This window comes from Pogoniulus pusillus, chromosome 39 (assembly GCF_015220805.1).
Source record: "Pogoniulus pusillus isolate bPogPus1 chromosome 39, bPogPus1.pri, whole genome shotgun sequence".
Classification (NCBI taxonomy): Eukaryota; Metazoa; Chordata; class Aves; order Piciformes; family Lybiidae; genus Pogoniulus; species Pogoniulus pusillus.
The window spans coordinates 8,054,076-8,070,346 of record NC_087302.1 but is presented as its reverse complement, the minus strand read 5'-3'; the positions used below and the strand labels follow the sequence as shown (position 1 = coordinate 8,070,346).

General features: G+C 67.0%; 2 protein-coding genes across 2 annotated transcripts; both read right to left on the bottom strand.

Moving 5' to 3' along the window:
• Positions 1-203: 203 nt before the first annotated feature.
• On the bottom strand, positions 204-12,464 carry CPNE5 (copine 5). Its single transcript, XM_064173405.1, has 21 exons — positions 12,125-12,464; positions 10,180-10,220; positions 9,683-9,729; positions 8,328-8,431; positions 7,564-7,603; positions 7,411-7,487; positions 7,077-7,136; positions 6,916-6,979; positions 6,536-6,639; positions 6,204-6,308; positions 4,982-5,023; positions 4,816-4,891; positions 4,258-4,311; positions 4,126-4,187; positions 3,748-3,794; positions 3,482-3,663; positions 2,420-2,547; positions 2,221-2,323; positions 1,364-1,421; positions 891-964; positions 204-446 (listed from the first exon to the last, which is right to left on the bottom strand). Exons 1-21 carry the CDS (start codon positions 12,211-12,213, stop codon positions 261-263), a joined length of 1,743 nt encoding a protein of 580 aa, XP_064029475.1. The 5' UTR covers positions 12,214-12,464; the 3' UTR covers positions 204-260.
• Positions 12,465-13,219: 755 nt separating this feature from the next.
• PPIL1 (peptidylprolyl isomerase like 1) lies at positions 13,220-16,194 on the bottom strand. The gene is made up of 4 exons (XM_064173406.1): positions 16,116-16,194; positions 15,364-15,518; positions 15,108-15,176; positions 13,220-13,496 (listed from the first exon to the last, which is right to left on the bottom strand). Exons 1-4 carry the CDS (start codon positions 16,169-16,171, stop codon positions 13,276-13,278), a joined length of 501 nt encoding a protein of 166 aa, XP_064029476.1. The 5' UTR covers positions 16,172-16,194; the 3' UTR covers positions 13,220-13,275.
• Between the last annotated feature and the right edge of the window lie 77 nt (positions 16,195-16,271).

The following is a 16,271-nucleotide window of genomic DNA, read 5'->3' as shown; positions in this document are numbered from 1 at the left end:
AGGGGGGAGGAGAGGAGAGGAGGGGGGAGGAGAGGAGGGGGGAGGAGAGGAGAGGAGGGGGGAGGAGAGGAGAGGAGGGGGGAGAGGAGAGGAGGAGGAGAAGGAGAGAGGAGAGGAGGAGGGAGAGGGAGAAGGAGGAGGGAGAGGGAGAAGGAGGAGGAAGGAGGAGAGGGAGGAGGAGGAGAAGGAGAGTAGGAGAGGAGAGATAGGAGGGGGGGGGGGCGGTGTGTGGCTTCCAGGCGGGCCGGGCCGGGGGTGGGTCAGGGCTCGGGGGGCGCTGCGGGCCCGGGGGGGTCGGGGCTGGGGGCCGCGGGCTGGGGCTTGATGCCCCGAGCCTTCATGTAGGAGATGAGCTGCTCGGGGATCTCGGCCAGCACGTCCTTGGCCAGCCGTGCCATGCTCCGCACCGCGCTGCCGCCGCACAGGTAGTCCCGGAACGGCACGAACTGCGGGGGGGGCCGCGCTGCCGCCGCTGCTCCGCGGCCCCACAGACCCCCCCCCCACACGTCCCAGTGCCCCCCTCCAGAGCCCAGTGCCCCCCCATGTCCCAGCGCCCCCCACACTGTGCCAGTGCCCTCCCTGTCCCCACACACCTCCAGCTCCCAGCATGTGCCCCCCCCATACCCCAGTCCTCCCCCACCCCTGCCCCCCCCACTTCCCACTGCTCCGCCATGCCCCAATGTGTCCCCAAATCCCAGTGCCCCCCCCCACTTCCCAGTGCCCCCCACTTTACTTCTCACTGCCAGCCCCCCCCAAATATCCCAGTCCATTCCTTCATCCCCCATCATGCTGGCACCAGTTGGTGCTCCCCCCCCCGTAGCAATGGGGATGCAATGGGGCTGATTTGGGGGGGGGTTCCCCCCTCCCCAGCCCCCCCGGTGGGGCAGTACCTGCACAATGTCCCTCTCGGCCACCCTGCCGCGGGAGGAGATGCGAATGTCGTCACCGTCCAGCTCCACCATGGCTGGGGGGGCACAGGCAGGGCTCAGCCACCCACGCCCCACGGCGGGGGAGACCCCTTTAACACCTCCCCCCCCCCCCGATCCCGAGCTGCAGGGCAGTGAGAATGGGAATTAATTACTGGGGGAGCTTTAATTTGGGAGGGATTGGGGGGGTGTCTCTATGGACCCCCCCCAAAACAAAACGGGGGGGCCCTCATTCACCACCATCCCATCACCATCACCCCCCCCCCACCAGCTGAGCCCTGACAAATTCAGTGCACGGTTCCCCAGTGGCCAAAGGCAGAGCTGGTTCCCACCAGACCCCCCCCTCAAACCACCTCGGATCCTCTTTGGACCCCTCCCGGACACCCCCAAATGCCCCTTGGACCCCTCCCACCCCCCAGCCCCCCCTCCAGCCTCACCATCGAACTCAGCCTGGCCCACTCCGACGATGATGATGGACATGGGCAGCTTGGCAGCCTGCAGCAGCCAGGTGGGGTGCACAGAAGAGACCCCTAAGTGCCATGGTGCCCCCCCCAGCCCCCAGAGGTGCCAACCCAGCACCCACCTGGCTCTTTGTGCAGCATCTTTGCTCGGAGGGTGGGGGAGAGGCATCAAGACAGGGTGCCAGTAGGGAGCTCCATGTGACACCCCTTGGGCACCCTGGCATGGCTGCTGCCTGCTCCCCATGCTTCAGGCTATGGTGGGCATCCAGTGCCCGGGTTGTAATGGGCACCTTGTGCCCTGGGCCGTGATGGGCACCATTCACTTGGAGTCATGATGGGCAGCCCACATTGAGTGCCATGGTGGGCACCCTGCCCCCAAGGCTGTGAGGGGCACTCCATGCTTGGGCTGGTGATGGGCACCCTGTGCCCAGGGCTATGATGGGCACTCCATGCTTGGGCTGGTGATGGGCATCCTGTGCCCAGGGCTATGATGGTTATTCTTGGGGTTGTGAGGGGCCATGGTGGGCACTGTGCATCTGGGGCTGTGATAGGCACCCAGGGTCACGATGATCACCCCACACCCAGGTCTATGCTGGGCACCTTGTGCCTGGGCATCCTGCACGGCACTCCCCAGCCAGCTGCTGCACCCCCACCAGAGGGTGACAAGCAGGAGCTGCCCAGCCCACGCTGTGCCCCTGTGCCACCCGTGGGTGCAGGACAGGCACCCAAAGGCCCAGGGAGTGCCGCGTGGGGACCACGAGGCTTGAGAGCACAGCCTGGGGACCTGGGGGAGCACAGCAGGGCAGGGGTGCCCGGCAGCTGGTGGCACTCACGTTGACGATGGCCTCCTTGGTCTGTGCCATGTCGGAGATGACTCCGTCGGTGATGATCAGCAGCACGAAGTACTGGGAGCCGTCCAGCACCGCCGCGGCAGAGCTGGGCACAGCCCCTGAGTGGCACCGCCGGGGGGGTGGAGATCCCCCCGGCCCCGCCCCAGACACCCCCCACCCCTCGATGCTGGCACCCCCTTACCGGGCAACGTGGTTGACCACGGGGGCGAAGTTGGTGGGGCCGTAGAGCTGGACGCTGCGCAGGCTGCGGTGGTAAGCTTCGAGCACCCCCTCGATGCCACTGCAGGCAGGGTTGGCAGCGTCCCCGTTCTGCCAACACAGGTCCAGGGGCAGAGTCACGGAGTGCCAGCGGGCACCTTGCTGGCTCCTGGGCAGATGTTGCCCCCCAGCACCCCCAGGGCCTTCTCCTGGGAGCTGCTCTCCAGCAGGTCCCCCCCCAGCTGTGCTGCTCAGGAGGTTGTTCCTGCCCAGGGGCAGGCCCTGCCCTTGCCCTGGCACAGCTGCAGGAGCTTCTCCTCCCAGCAGCTCTCCCAGGACCCTGCTGGCCTTGCTGGCCATGGGGGCACTTTGCTGGCCATGGGGGCTCCTTGCTGGCCATGGGGGCTCCTTGCTGGCCATGGGGGCTCCTTGCTGGCCATGGGGGCACCATGCTGGCCATGGAGGCTCCTTGCTGGCCATGGAGGCTCCTTGCTGGCCATGGGGGCTCCATGCTGGCCATGGGGGCACTTTGCTGGCCATGGGGGCACCTTGCTGGCCATGGGGGCACCTTGCTGGCCATGGGTGCTCCTTGCTGGCCATGGGGGCACCATGCTGGCCATGGGGGCTCCTTGCTGGCCATGGGGGCACCTTGCTGATCATGGAGGCACCTTGCTGGCCATGGGGGCTCCTTGCTGGCCATGGGGGCACCTTGCTGGCCATGGGGGCACCATGCTGGCCATGGAGGCTCCTTGCTGGCCATGGGGGCACCTTGCTGGCCATGGGGGCTCCTCGTTCCCTTCCAACCCAAACAGTTCCACCCCGCTCAGCTCCCCCCAGTCCCCACTCGTCCATCCCACACTCCCTGAGCTTCCCCCGCAGCGTGTCCCGGGCGGCAGCATCCCGCGGCTGAGGCTGGCACCACTCACCCTCTGCCCTCCCTCCCCTCCCCCGCCCTGCCGCCCGGCGCTGGGAGGCTCTGGGGGCGATGCCAGCACATCCCCCCCCCTCTCCCTTTTCCCTTCGGAGGGCACCCCCTTGCCCTCACCAGCGGGAACTCGTGGGACACTCTCCCGTCGGGGGGGATCTTGGCGCCGAAGCCGAGCGCGGGGAACATCTTATCGCTGTCGTAGTCCTGGATGATCTCCCCCACGGCCTTCAGCGCCATGGTGTAGGCGTTCAGCTGGTAGGGGCTCAGGTAGTGCAGCGAGGTGGACTGCGAGGGGTTCCCTGCGCGGGGTGGGGGCGCTCAGCCAGCTCCGAGCCGATCCCCGCCCCCTCGGCCATTTAATGATCTCCCCCCCCCCAGCTCACCGTTGGAGGCAGTGAAGTCGATGGCCACAGTGAAGTTGATCTGCGTCCTGCGTGGGGGGAGAAGTAGCTTTAGGCATCCGGGGTGGGCGATGCAGGATGTGACCATGGGGCTGAGGGGCACAGCTCCCTCCCCAGTCACCCCCCTGGCCTGCAGACCTGCTCTCTCGCGGGGGGCACCCCACGGATTGGGTGTGTGCCACTCACCTCACCCCCGCGATGAGGTTTGCCACCCCTCCTGCACGCAGGTGTCACCTCCCGTGCCCATGGTGGGTGCTGGGGGCGCCCTGCCCAGGACCACACCGGCCCTGGTCCGGTCCCCGGCGTGAGCAAAGCGAGGCTCATGTCCCCCCACCCCCGTCCCGCCCCCGCGGCGCTCACCCTCCCCTGATGTAGTCCAGGAAGGTGTGGTCGGACTCGACGGCGAAGGAGAGCAGCGTCACCTGCGGGGGCACGGCTGAGCCGGGGGCAGTGCCCGCGCCCCTGCCCCCCCCCTGCCCTCCCTGCCCTCACCGTGCCCGAGTTCAGGTACTTCTTCTTCTTCATCTTCTTCCTGGGGTTCACCACCTGTGGAGGGGGAGCAGGGGAGCTGCAGGAGGGCACCACGGAGGAGGCTGTGACACCCGTGGGGGCAGCACGGGCACCTTGGGGGCAGGGACTGTGACACCCCAGAACACATCATGGGCACCTTGGGGTATTAGCAGCCAGGGGTCCAGCACAGGGACCATGCCCCGTGGGGTGCAGGTTAGGCACTCAAAGGACCATGGCACCCAGGCATGTAATACAGGATCCATGGCACCCTAAGGTGCAGGATGGGCACCCAAAGGACCATGGCACCCAGGCATGTAGTACAGGATCCATGGCACCCAAAGGTGCAGGATGGGCACCCAAAGGACCATGGCACCCAGGGAAGCATAACGCCCATGAGTGAAGCATGGACACCCGAGGGACTGTGATGCTCCAGGGTGCAGCACAGGACCATAATGCCCGTGGGTGCAGCAGCAGCAGGACCGTGGCACTCATGGGTGCTGCCAACCGCCCCCCCCCCACCCCGGTCCCTGTGCCACTTACCTCGTAGACGTTGAACTGGCTCTGCCCCCGTGCCAGCTCCCGGTAGCTGGTGGTGAACTCCCCGATGAAGTCGTGGCTGTGTGGGGTGCCAGGAGGGTCACCACCAGCTGGGCTGCAGGGGCAGCCTGGGGTGGGGGTCGCCAGGGTGCCCCTCCCCGCGGCTCACCTGCCGTCACGGTCCCAGTCGTACACCTCCACCTTGATGGCTCTGCAGGGCAGGGAGGGGTCACAGCCTCTGCCCAGTGCCCCCCAGACCCCCACCGGAGAGGGGTCACAGCCTCTGCCCAGCACCCCCCAGACCCCTCCAGACCCCCCACAGGGGAGGAGCTGTGATGGGTCCCCATGGGTTTGTTTTGACGCCTCCTTGGGCCTTCTTCTCCTCCTCCTCCTCCTCAGGCTGTTTCGGTAGGCTATTTTTATCCTCTGTTGCCACAGCAACGTCCGACAGGGGCCAAGCCAGCGGCACGACGCCAGGCTTGTTTGCCAGGACACGCAGCTGGTGGCACTGCTTTTGGGGAGGGGGCACACCCCCAGCCCTGCCTGTGTGCTGCTGCCGGAGACTGTCGCCCAGGTGGGCAAACTGAGGCACGTGGAGAGGGCCGGGGCAGGGCTGTGGGCACCAGAGAGGAGGACAAGCAGGTGGTGGCACCGGTTCTGGGGAGGGCTGGCACCTCGCTGGGGGTGCTGGCAGAGCCCCCTGCCCTCAGTGGGGAAACTGAGGCACACAGCAAGGGGCTTCTGGAGGGCCTGAGTGTGGGCACCAGAGAGGAGGACAAGCAGCTGGTGGCACTGGGTTTGGCAGTGGGCACACCTCTGTGGAGGTGATGGGAACCCAGGCGGGCAACTGAGACACGTGGCATGGGCTGGGGCATGGCTGTGGCACAAGCAGCTGGTGGCATTGTCTTGGGAGAGGGGGCTCAGCCCCAGGGGTGGCTCTGTAATGATGATGAGGAGGAGGAGGGTGAGGATGATGGAATCCATCACCCATCTGGATCAACTGAGGCATGCAGTGAGAGCTGCTGGCAAGCCTGAGGGCACCACAGCAGAGGAGAAGCAGCTGGTGGCACTGGCGTGGGGGAGAGGGAACACCCCCAGGGGTGGCTCTGTGATGATGATGAGGGGGAGGATGAGGATGATGGAATCCATCACCCAGATGGGTCCACAGAGGCATGCAGCAAGAGCTGCTGGAAGCTTGAGGGCACCACAGCTGGCGAGGGTGCTCTGAGCGGCAGGGGGCACCTCCCCAGGGAGGGAGCCTGCTGCCCAGCTGGGCAAACTGAGGCACACGGCGAGGGGTGGGGCAGGGCTGTGGGTGCGCTGCCCAGGAGCGGAGTGAGCCTAGGAGCCCCCCGGAGCCCCCCGGAGCCCCCCGCGGCCCCGGCACGCACCGGTCGTAGTCGCCGTTGCAGAGGGCGCGCACGGGGATGGCGAACGCCTGCCAGACCGGGTTCAGGGTGTTCCGCACCACCTCCGTCTTGTGGCAGATGGTGAAGCTGAGGAGGGGACACCACCAGGTGGCACCAGGAGGTGCCGCCCCGGCGGGCACCCAGCCCAGCACCCGAGGGGTGGCTCTGGGAGACCTCCGCCCGAGCCAGCCCAAGCCCCTGGGGCCGCTGAGGTTCCGGAGCTGTCTCAGGGCTGGGGATGTGACATTGCCGCTGGGGGTGGCACAGCGTTTTGTGGGGGGTGGCACCGTGGTTTGGGGGGGGTTGGCACTCACGTCCCGTCCTCGTTGCTGCGGTAGAAGACCATGAAGGGATCTGACTTGCCGAAGAAGTCCTTCTTGTCCAGCTTGTTGGCACAGAACTGCAGCGTGGCCACGTCCTGCCGCGGGGGGGCACCGAGGGTGGTGTCACCAGCCCCGGACCCCCCTGGGCACATCGGGGTGCAGCTTCTTGGCTGCAGGGATCACCCTCGAGGGACCCAGAAGCCATGGGAACGTGTCAAGCCTGCCCCTCATCTTCCTCATCCCAGCGTGAGGAAGGCCAAGAAGGTGCAGCTATGGCAGGGCGGGGGGGGGGGGGGGGGGGGGAGGGGTCTGCAGCCTCCTTCCATAGGACATTGAGGTGTCCCCAGGGTGTCCCCAGGGCCGTGGCTCACCCTGCAGTTGCCCAGCTCTTCGGCGAGGAGGATGATGGTGCCACACTTCTTCCCGGGGATGCCACTGCCAGGAGGTGCCATGAGCCCGGGGGACACTCACACACCTGGTGACCGTGGTGTCCCCTCCCCCACCCCCCACCCCGGGCCCCTCCAGGACTCACCCATTGGACATGGCTGGAGCAGGTCTCCTGCCCCGGGGGTGTGTGGTGGCTGTCCCCATCCTGCTGGGACACAGAGGTGTGACAGAAGGGATCCCACTCCCCACCCCCCCTCCCAGTTAAGCTCAGATCCCCCCCCCAAACCCTCCCCCCCCTCAAAGGGGACACATGGGGAAGCTGTCACCAGGGGCTGGACTCCATCCTGGCCACCTGGCCAAGGACCCAGGCACACTGCCAGGGACAGGGCCATGGGGACACTGCCAGGCAGCCTGGCACAGGCTACCCCGGGGGGAAACTGAGGCACAAGGAGGTGGGGGGGGGGCGGGAAGGGGCTCACGTCAGAGGCTTCTCCAGGCGGCTGCCAGCTGAGCCCACGATCTCGCCCAGGGTGCAGAAGGCCTGGCCCAGGAAGTCCTGCGGAGCCACCGTGTCACCAGGGGTGCCCCCCGGGCTGGTGGCAGCAGGGCACAGCTGCCAGCCCCACGCTTACGTGCTTGGACAGGTCTGGGCTCTTGGAGTCCACATCGTACCTGGGGACAGAGCAGGGCACCTGGGCCAGGGGCTCTGGGCACAGGGGGGCCCTGGGGACAGCCATAGGGAGGGGATGGGACACGGGAGGGGAGGATGGGAGAGGGTGGCCAAGGGCGTGGGATGGAGGTGGGACAGGGATGGGGACAGGAACAGGATAGGGGTGGGGACGGAGTGGCCTTGGGGACGGCAATGGGGGCAGGGGTGGGCACAAGGATGGTGATGGCACAGGAGTGGAGACGGCAGGGAGAGGGAGAGGGAGAGAGGAGAGAGGAAGGGAGGGAGGGAGAGGGAGAGAGGGAGAGAGGGAGAGGGAGAGAGAGGGAGAGGGAGAGGGAGAGGAGGGAGAGGGAGAGGGGAGTGACAGGGACATAGCTGGGACAGGGCTGGTGGTGAATGGGATTGGGATGGGAAAAGGGATGGGGATGGAGAAAGAGGAAGAGGGACAAGGACAGGGACTGGAGAGTGACAAGGACACGTCTGGGACAGGGACAACTGCAGCACCCTCCTGGCACCCCCAGGCACAGCCTGAGCCACCTCAGCCAGCTCTGGCACGGGAGAGGGACACAAACGTGGGGAGGCTGCAAGTGAGGGACACTGGGGAGAGAGAGGCTGTGGTGGTGGTGCCAAGAGGGGGGCAGTGTGGGGGCACTGGGGGGGCCACTGGGGGCACTGGGGGGCCACTGGGGGCACTGGGGGGCCACGGGGGGCACGGGGGCCACTCACAGGTCGAAGCGCAGGTTCTGCTTCTCCTCGAAGAAGTAGTCGAGGACGAACTTGCGCAGGAAGTCAGGGTTCAAGGTGTTGTCGATCACCTCCGTGCGGCCGAACTGCGGCGTGGGGACAGCGGCGCCAGGTGGGGACGCGCGGGCGGGGCCGTGGGGAGGAGGCCGTGGGGAGAGGAGGGAAGGGAGACGTGGGGAGGTGGAGGGGCAGGGCCATGGGGGCGAGGGGACACGAGCTAGGGGCCACGGAAACAGGAGCGTGGTGACACCCGCGGGGACACAGGGAGGTGAGGAGGTGGGGATGGGGGTGCAGGGACACGGGGGCAGGGGCACAGGTGTGGGGACAGCGAGCCACGGGGACAGGGGCGTGGGGACTGACACGGGTATAGGGACGGACATGGGGACAGGGAGTCATAGGGACACAGGGACACGGGCAGAGGGACGTGGGGACACAGGGACACAGGGACACGGGCAGAGGGACGTGGGGACACAGGGACACGGGCACAGAGGGACATGGGGACACAGGGACACGGGCACAGAGGGACACAGGGACACAGGGACACGGGCACAGAGGGACACAGGGACACCGGCAGGAGCAGCCCGACAGGGGCTGGCGCCGGCAGAGCAGCACAACGTGGCACAGGGTGGCACAGGGTGGCACAGGATGGCACAGGGGACAGGCGGCCAGGCACGACGGCCCCAGGTGCCCCTTTGTCATCGTGTCGGGGCTGTGCCCCAGCCCCGCCCGGCCATTGAGGCCCCTCCAGCCCCTCAATTAAGCCCCGGCGCTAATTACAGGGCAGGGGGAGGGGGGCGGGGGGCGGGAGGCGGCGGGGGGGCAGGGGCGACCCGGGGGTGTCCCCAAGTGTCCCCTCTCTGGGGGACAGCCAGCAGTGATTGGCCAACTGTTTGTGTGCTGACAGCTGATTGGCTGCCTGCCCAGCACCCCAACATGCTCCCCAGTAACCCGACATGCTGATTGGCTGGCACCCCAAGATGCTGATTGGCTGCCTGCCCAGCACCCCAACATGCTGATTGGCCAACTGACCAGCACCCCGGCATGCTGATTGGCTGGCACCCCAACACCACTGGCATGCAGGTTGGCCACCATCTGATATGCTGATTGGCCAGCAGGCTGGCACCCCAACATACTGATTGGCTGGCTGCCCAGCACCCCAACATGCTGATAGGTCATAATATCACCATGCTGATTGGCCAGTTGACCAGCAACCCTCCATGCTGATTGGCTGGCTGGCCAGCACCCCCACATGCTGATTGGCCAGGTGGCCAGCACCCCCACATGCTGATTGCCCAGCACCCCGCGCTGGTGCCCGCAGGTGCTGCCCTGGCACTCACCTCCCGCCACTGCCGGCAGCCAGGGCGCTGGGTGTACAGCACGCAGACTGGGGGGGCACACTCAGACCCCTGCACACCCTCTGGACACCCCCCCCACACCCCACCTCGACACTATCTGACCCCCCCAAACCCTCCGGACCTCCCCCGACCTCTCCCCCCGCCCAGACACCCTCAGGTGCCCCAAGCCCCTTCTGGACACCCCCCAGAGCTCCCCTGCCCCCCAGGACACATCCCTGGACCCCTGCCCTGTGCCCCCAGACCCCCACCATGGGCACCTTCTGGACCCCCCCAGGACACTCCTCGGACCCTCAGGACCTCCCCCAAACCCACTCCCCACCCTGGACGCCCCCAGCCCCATTGAAGATCCTCTAGACCCTCCCTGAAGCCCGCCCCCCACCCTAGGGTGCCCTCTGACCTCTGTGTGCCCTCAGCCCCACTGAAGTCCCTCACCAAGGACCCCATTCAGGACACCCCCCCAGCCCCCCAGCCCCACTCACGTGGGTCTGACTTGGAGAAGGTGTCCTTGTCCAGGAGCTGCCTGCGGGGAGGGCACTGAGTGTGAGTGTGCAGCAGTGCCAGTGTGAGTGCCAATGTGAGTGTGAGTGTGCAGCAGTGACAATGTAAGTGTGCCAATGTGAGTGTGCCAGTGTGAGAATGAGAGTGTGCATCAGTGCCAGTGTGAGTGTGCATCAGTGCCAGTGTGAGTGTGAGTGTGCAGCAGTGCCAGTGTGAGTGCCAATGTGAGTGTGCATCAGTGCCAGTGTGAGTGTGCCAATCTGAGTGTGCCAGTGTGAGAATGAGTGTGAGTGTGCACCAGTGCCAGTGTGAGTGCATGTGTGGGCCCCAGCCACGTCCGGGGGGGGGGGTGCACACCCCTCTGGGGGGGTCTCGGGCTCGTGTCGGGGTGCAGAGCCTTGGGGGCCCCCCCCAGAACCTTCCCTCCCCTCCCCGCCGCAGAGCTGGCAGCGTCCGGCCAGGGACTGGAGTGTCCCTGACGGCGTGGGAGGAAAATAGGTCGGAGCGGGCGGGGGGGGGTGGGGGGGCACAGGCTGCAGCGGGGGGGGAGCACCCAGCAGGGCTTTCCTGGGGGGTGGGGGCACAGGGCACCCGGCACGGCCAGGGGAGCACCCACGGCAGCCGAGGCGGGTACGGGGTATGGCGGGGGGGGGGGCACCCAGCACAATCTGGGGTGGGTGGGCAGGGGGGCAAGGGACAGGGACACTCCAGCACCCAGCACCCCCCCGGTCTGCAGCGGGGGGGGCAGTGAAGTTTCACACTCCCTCCCCTCCCATCATTTGGGTCCCCACAGTGACAACTCCCAGAGCACATGGGGGTGTGTCCCCCCCAGCCCCCCAGGCTGGCACCCACATCAGAGCAGGTGGGGCAGGATCCGCCTGGGGGCACCACCCCGATGTACCCCCTCAGTGCACCCAGTGCCCCCCAGTACTCCATGCCCGCAGCGTCCTCTGCTCTCCCAGTGCTTCCCGGTGCCCCTCACACCCTCCACCAGTGCCCCCCACTCTCCCAGTGCCCCCAGCACTGAGTGCCCTCATGTTCCCAGTGGCACCCCCAGCACCCTGCTCTCTCGGTGCCCTGCACCTGCGGTGCCTTTGTCTCTCCCAGTGCTTCCCAGTGCCCCCCGCACCCTCCACCAGCGCCCCCCACCACTGTGCCCTCCACGTTCCCAGTGCCACTCCCCCCATGGCTCTCCCAGTGCCCCCACACCCTGGTACCCACCACCCGCTGCGCTCCCCCCGCTCTCCCAGTGCCCTTCACCCGCAGCGTCCCTGCCTCTCCCAGTGCCTCCCAGTGCCTCCCACCACTCGGCCCCACCACCAGCCGCGGTCCTCCTGCTCTGCCCGTGCCCCCCCAGTTACCACCCCCACTGCTGCCGCTCCCCCAGTGCCTCTCTACAGCCTCCTGCTTCCCAGTGCCTCCCAGTGCCTCCCATTACCTCCCAACGCCGCCTGCCTCCGCTCCCCAGTGCCCCCCCGTACCCCAGAGCGCTGCCTGCCCCCGCGCCCCACTGCCTCCCAGTGCCTCCCAGTGCCTCCCAGTGCCTCCCAGTGCCTCCCAGCGCATCCCAGGATCCCCCGAAGCAAACTGCCGCCTGCTCCGCTGTGCTTCCCAGAGCATCCCAGTGCCTCCCAGAGCATCCCAGTGCCTCCCAGAGCATCCCAGTACCTCCCAGCACCCTGCGACGCCCAGCGCCTCCCGCTCCCACTGCACCCCAGTGCCCCCCAGCCGCCCCTCGCTCCCCACTGCACCCCAGTGCCCCCCAGCCGCCCCTCGCTCCCCACTGCACCCCAGTGCCTCCCAGTACCCTACAACGCCCAGCGCTCCCCAGCGCTCCCCAGCGCATCCCGGCGCATCCCGGTGCATCCCGGCGCATCCCGGTGCTCTACCACACCGCCCCCAGCCGCCTCCCGCCGCCTCCGGTACCTGCAGGACACCGTCAGCTCCACCCGAGTGGCCGGGACGGGGCCGGGGCCGGGACTGCTGTCCGGTTCCGGGCCCCCCAGGCCCGCCATGCTCCGGGCTCTGCCGCTACTCCGTTCTAACCGCCCCCGGTAATCGGTACCAGCACCAGCACAGACACCGCGATCGGGATCGCGATCAGCTCCTCCCCGGAACCGCCTCCGGCACCGCCCGGGGCTCCCGGTACCGGCCCCGCACCGAGGGGCTGCCCCGGTGTTTCCTACGGTACCGCCTCCGGGGGGCTCCGAACCGCCCCCGGTACCGCCCTCGAACACTGTGATCGCCCCCGGACCTCGGGGATCACCCCCAGCTCCACCCCTGGGATCGCCCCCAGACCAGTGGGATCGCCCCCGGTATCCACACCCTACCCCCGGGATGGCCCCCCGGGATCACTCCCAGGCCCCCGGGATCGTTCCCGAATCCCTGGATCCCTCCGGGATCGCCCCCAGGTCCCTCGTACCACTCCCGAACCTCCGCTGTCTCCCCCGGTACCCTCCCCTCGTGACCGCCTGGGGGCTCCTCCCAGGTACCACCTCGCCCCCGGTACTCCTGGCACCGCCCCCAGGTCCCCGGTACCACCCCAAGACCCCCAGTACCACCCTCGGACCCCGAGCTTGTCCCTGGTACCACCTCCAGCACCACCCCCAGGTCCCCAGCACCACCCCCGGACCTCCCGGGGTACACACAGGACGATGCAGCAGGGTTCAGTGGGCACCTACCCCCTGCCAGGCCGGGGGGGGAGCAGGTGAGGGTCTCCTGCTTTCCCCTCGCCCATTCCAAGCCCTGGGGGGGTAGCAGTTCCACCTGCCCCCAGCCAGCACTGGCACACTGCTGCCCGCAGGGGCACGCTCCCCTGGGGGGGTAGCAGTTCCACCTGCCCCCAGCCAGCACTGGCACACTGCTGCCCGCAGGGGCACGCTCCCTGGAGGGGGGGCGGGGGCAGGCACCCTTCACCTGCTTTATCTCCTGGGGGGAGCAGCAGCAAGCCCCTGGCTGTCGAAGCACGCTGGGCACCGCTCCCTCCAGTGCCCCCAAAGCCACCAGCGTGGGCACAGCATCGCCACTGGCAGGTCCTTTTATTGCAGGGGGGGTGGGGAGGGGCAGAGCTCCTGCCCCTACCCCGAGGGAAAAGCCTTAATGACCTTGACGTCATCCAAGGGCCGGTCCTGGGCGTTGGTCTCCACCATGGCCAGGCGGGCAAGGACGCCCAGGCCCTGGCACACCCTGCCGAAGATGCTGTGCTTCCCGTCCAGCCACTGCGCCGGCGCCAGCGTCAGGAAGAACTGACTGCCGTTGGTGTCCGGCCCCGCGTTGGCCATCGCCAGGATCCCGGCCCCTGCGGCACGCAGGCGTCAGGCACGGAGAGGGGGATGGAGATGGAGGGATGCATCGAGAGAGAGGGATGGGTGGGGAGAGAGGGATGGGTGGGCAGGGAGGGATGGATGGGGATGGATGGAGAGGGATGGAGAACGGATGGATGGAGATGGATGGATAGAGAGAGAGGGAGGGATGGATGGAGAGGAATAGATGAAGAGAGAGGGAGGGAGGGATGGATGGAGAGGAATAGATGAAGAGAGAGGGAGGGAGGGATGGATGGGTAGATAGAGAGGGATGGATGGAGGGAGAGGGATGGGGACGGATGAATGGATGGAGAGAGATGGAGACGGATGGATGGAGAGGGAGGGATGGATGGAGAGGGATGGAAATGGATGGAGAGGGATGGAAATGGATGGAGATGAGTGCATGGGTAGAGAGGGATGGACAGAGAGGGATGGATGGACGGAGAGGGATGGATGGATGGAGAGGGATGGATGGATGGAGAGGGATGGATGGATGGAGAGGGATGGATGGAGATGAGTGCATGGGTGGTGAGGGATGGATGGATGGAGAGGGATGGATGGATGGAGATGAGTGCATGGGTAGAGAGGGAGGGATGGATGGAGAGGGATGGATGGATGGATGGAGATAGATGGGTGGGGATGGATGGATGGAGAGGGATGGATGGATGGAGAGGGATGGATGGGTAGAGAGGGAGGGATGGATGGAGAGGGAGGGATGGATGGAGAGGGAGGGATGGATGGAGAGGGAGGGATGGATGGAGAGGGAGGGATGGATGGAGATGAGTGCATGGGTAGAGAGGGATGGATGGATGGAGAGGGATGGATGGGTGAATAAAACAGCGGCAAAAGAATGACTACTGACTGGATAGAGAAATGGATGAAGAAGGCCCAAGGGGTGGAAGGAGAGATGGAGAAGAGTGTGAAGAAGGATGCAGAGAGAAATGGGTGATGATGGGGTGGAAAGATGGAGGAAGGGATCATGGATGGATGGAAGGATGGACAGAGAGATGGAAGAGGGAGGGATGGACAGAAAAGGATGAAGAAGGACCAAGAGGCAGAAGGAGGGATGGGGAAGAGGATGAATGGAGGGAGGGATGATGATGGATGATGATGGATGATGGGTGGTGGCTGGCACACTCTCTGCTCAAGGTCCCGGGGGAGATGGCAGCCCGTGGCTGGAGGCCTGGGGCATGGCACCCCCACAGTCAGGCTCTCTGGGATATGCCACCCCAGAGCTGGGCTCCTGAGGGGTACCTGAGGCAAACTTGCCACCCCGAGACCCAAAGAGCCATGTTCTGGGGGACACGAGGGACATGCCAACCCATAGCCAAGGTCTTGGCATCATGAAGGGCATGCCATGCCATGCCATGCCATGGATGAGGCCTTGGGGGACACAACAGCCCATGGGTGACACAGAGGATGAGGCACCCCAGAGCTGGAGTTCTGGGGGACGTGGAGAACATCCCAGCCCGTGGGTGAGGTTCAGGGGGGCACAGGGGTTGTGACCCCCAATAGATGGGGTTCTGGGGCCATGGTGGGCGTGAGACACCCCCCCTGCCCCGAGCTGGAGTCCTGGGACTTGTGCCCCCCCCGGGGTGGTCTCTCACCAGTGAACTTGAGCTCGGGGTGCAGCTCATCCTCAAACTGTTTGCCGTAGATGGAGGCTCCGCCGCGACCTGGGGAGAGACGAGGAGGCAGGGGGGGCTCAGCCGGGTGGCACAGGAGGGGCTCAGCCGGGTGGCACAGGGGGGGCTCAGCCGGGTGGCACAGGGGGGGCTCAGCCGGGTGGCACAGGGGGGGCTCAGCCGGGTGGCACAGGGGGGGGTGCCACGGCCGCGGGTGAGGGCCAGGAGGGTGTCTCACCAGTGCCCGTGGGGTCCCCTCCCTGCACCATGAAGTCCTTGATGACTCGGTGGAACTTGGTGCCGTTGTAGTAGCCTCGGCGGCAGAGCTCGGCGAAGTTCTTGCAGGTGCGGGGGGCGTGCTTCCAGTACAGCTCCAGCACCATGGGCCCCATCCTGCCGGCGCCACCGGCGTCACACCGACACCCCCGCCAAGGACCAGCCCAGAGCCGGGGGGGAGGACTGGGGCTGGTGGGGGGCTGAGGGACCATGGGGGCTGGTTGGGACTGGGGGGTAACGGGGACTGGCCAGGCCGAGGGGGGCAGCTGGGACTGGGGGGGACTAACAGAGCTGCCCGGAACCGGGGGGCAGAGCCCTGGGGGCTGCTCAGCAATGGGGACAGCGAGAGGACACGGGATACCGGGAGACGCGGGGGGCTTCGAGCACGGTACCGGGGACTGTCTGGTGCCGGCGCAACCACGACTGAGGGCTGATGAGGTCTGCCTGGTAGCGGGAGAACTGGGAGCTAACGGGAGCTAACGGGAGCTAACGGGAGCTGCCTAGTACGGGAGTGGGGAGAACGGGGGCCTGCCGGTACTGGGAAACTAACGGGATCTGTTCTCTACCCGGGGAAGTTGGAGGTGAGGAGTACCGGAGGATCTGTCCTGCACCGGGGCTGTGGGACAGCGGGGGCTGCCCGGTATCAGGACAGGGAGCAGGGCCAGGGTCGTGGGCAGGACCTCCCGGTGTCGGTACCGCGACCCCATTCCTTACGTGGTCTCCATGGCGACGGTAGGCGGCTGCCAGGAGTCGGGGGGGACGGCGGCCATGGCGCTGCCGCTGCCGGCGGAAGGGCCCCGCAGCCGCCGCGCTTCCGGGGACACGCCCCCCCGGCGGGCGCAGCCAATAGAAGAGCGCAGCTGCCGGGGG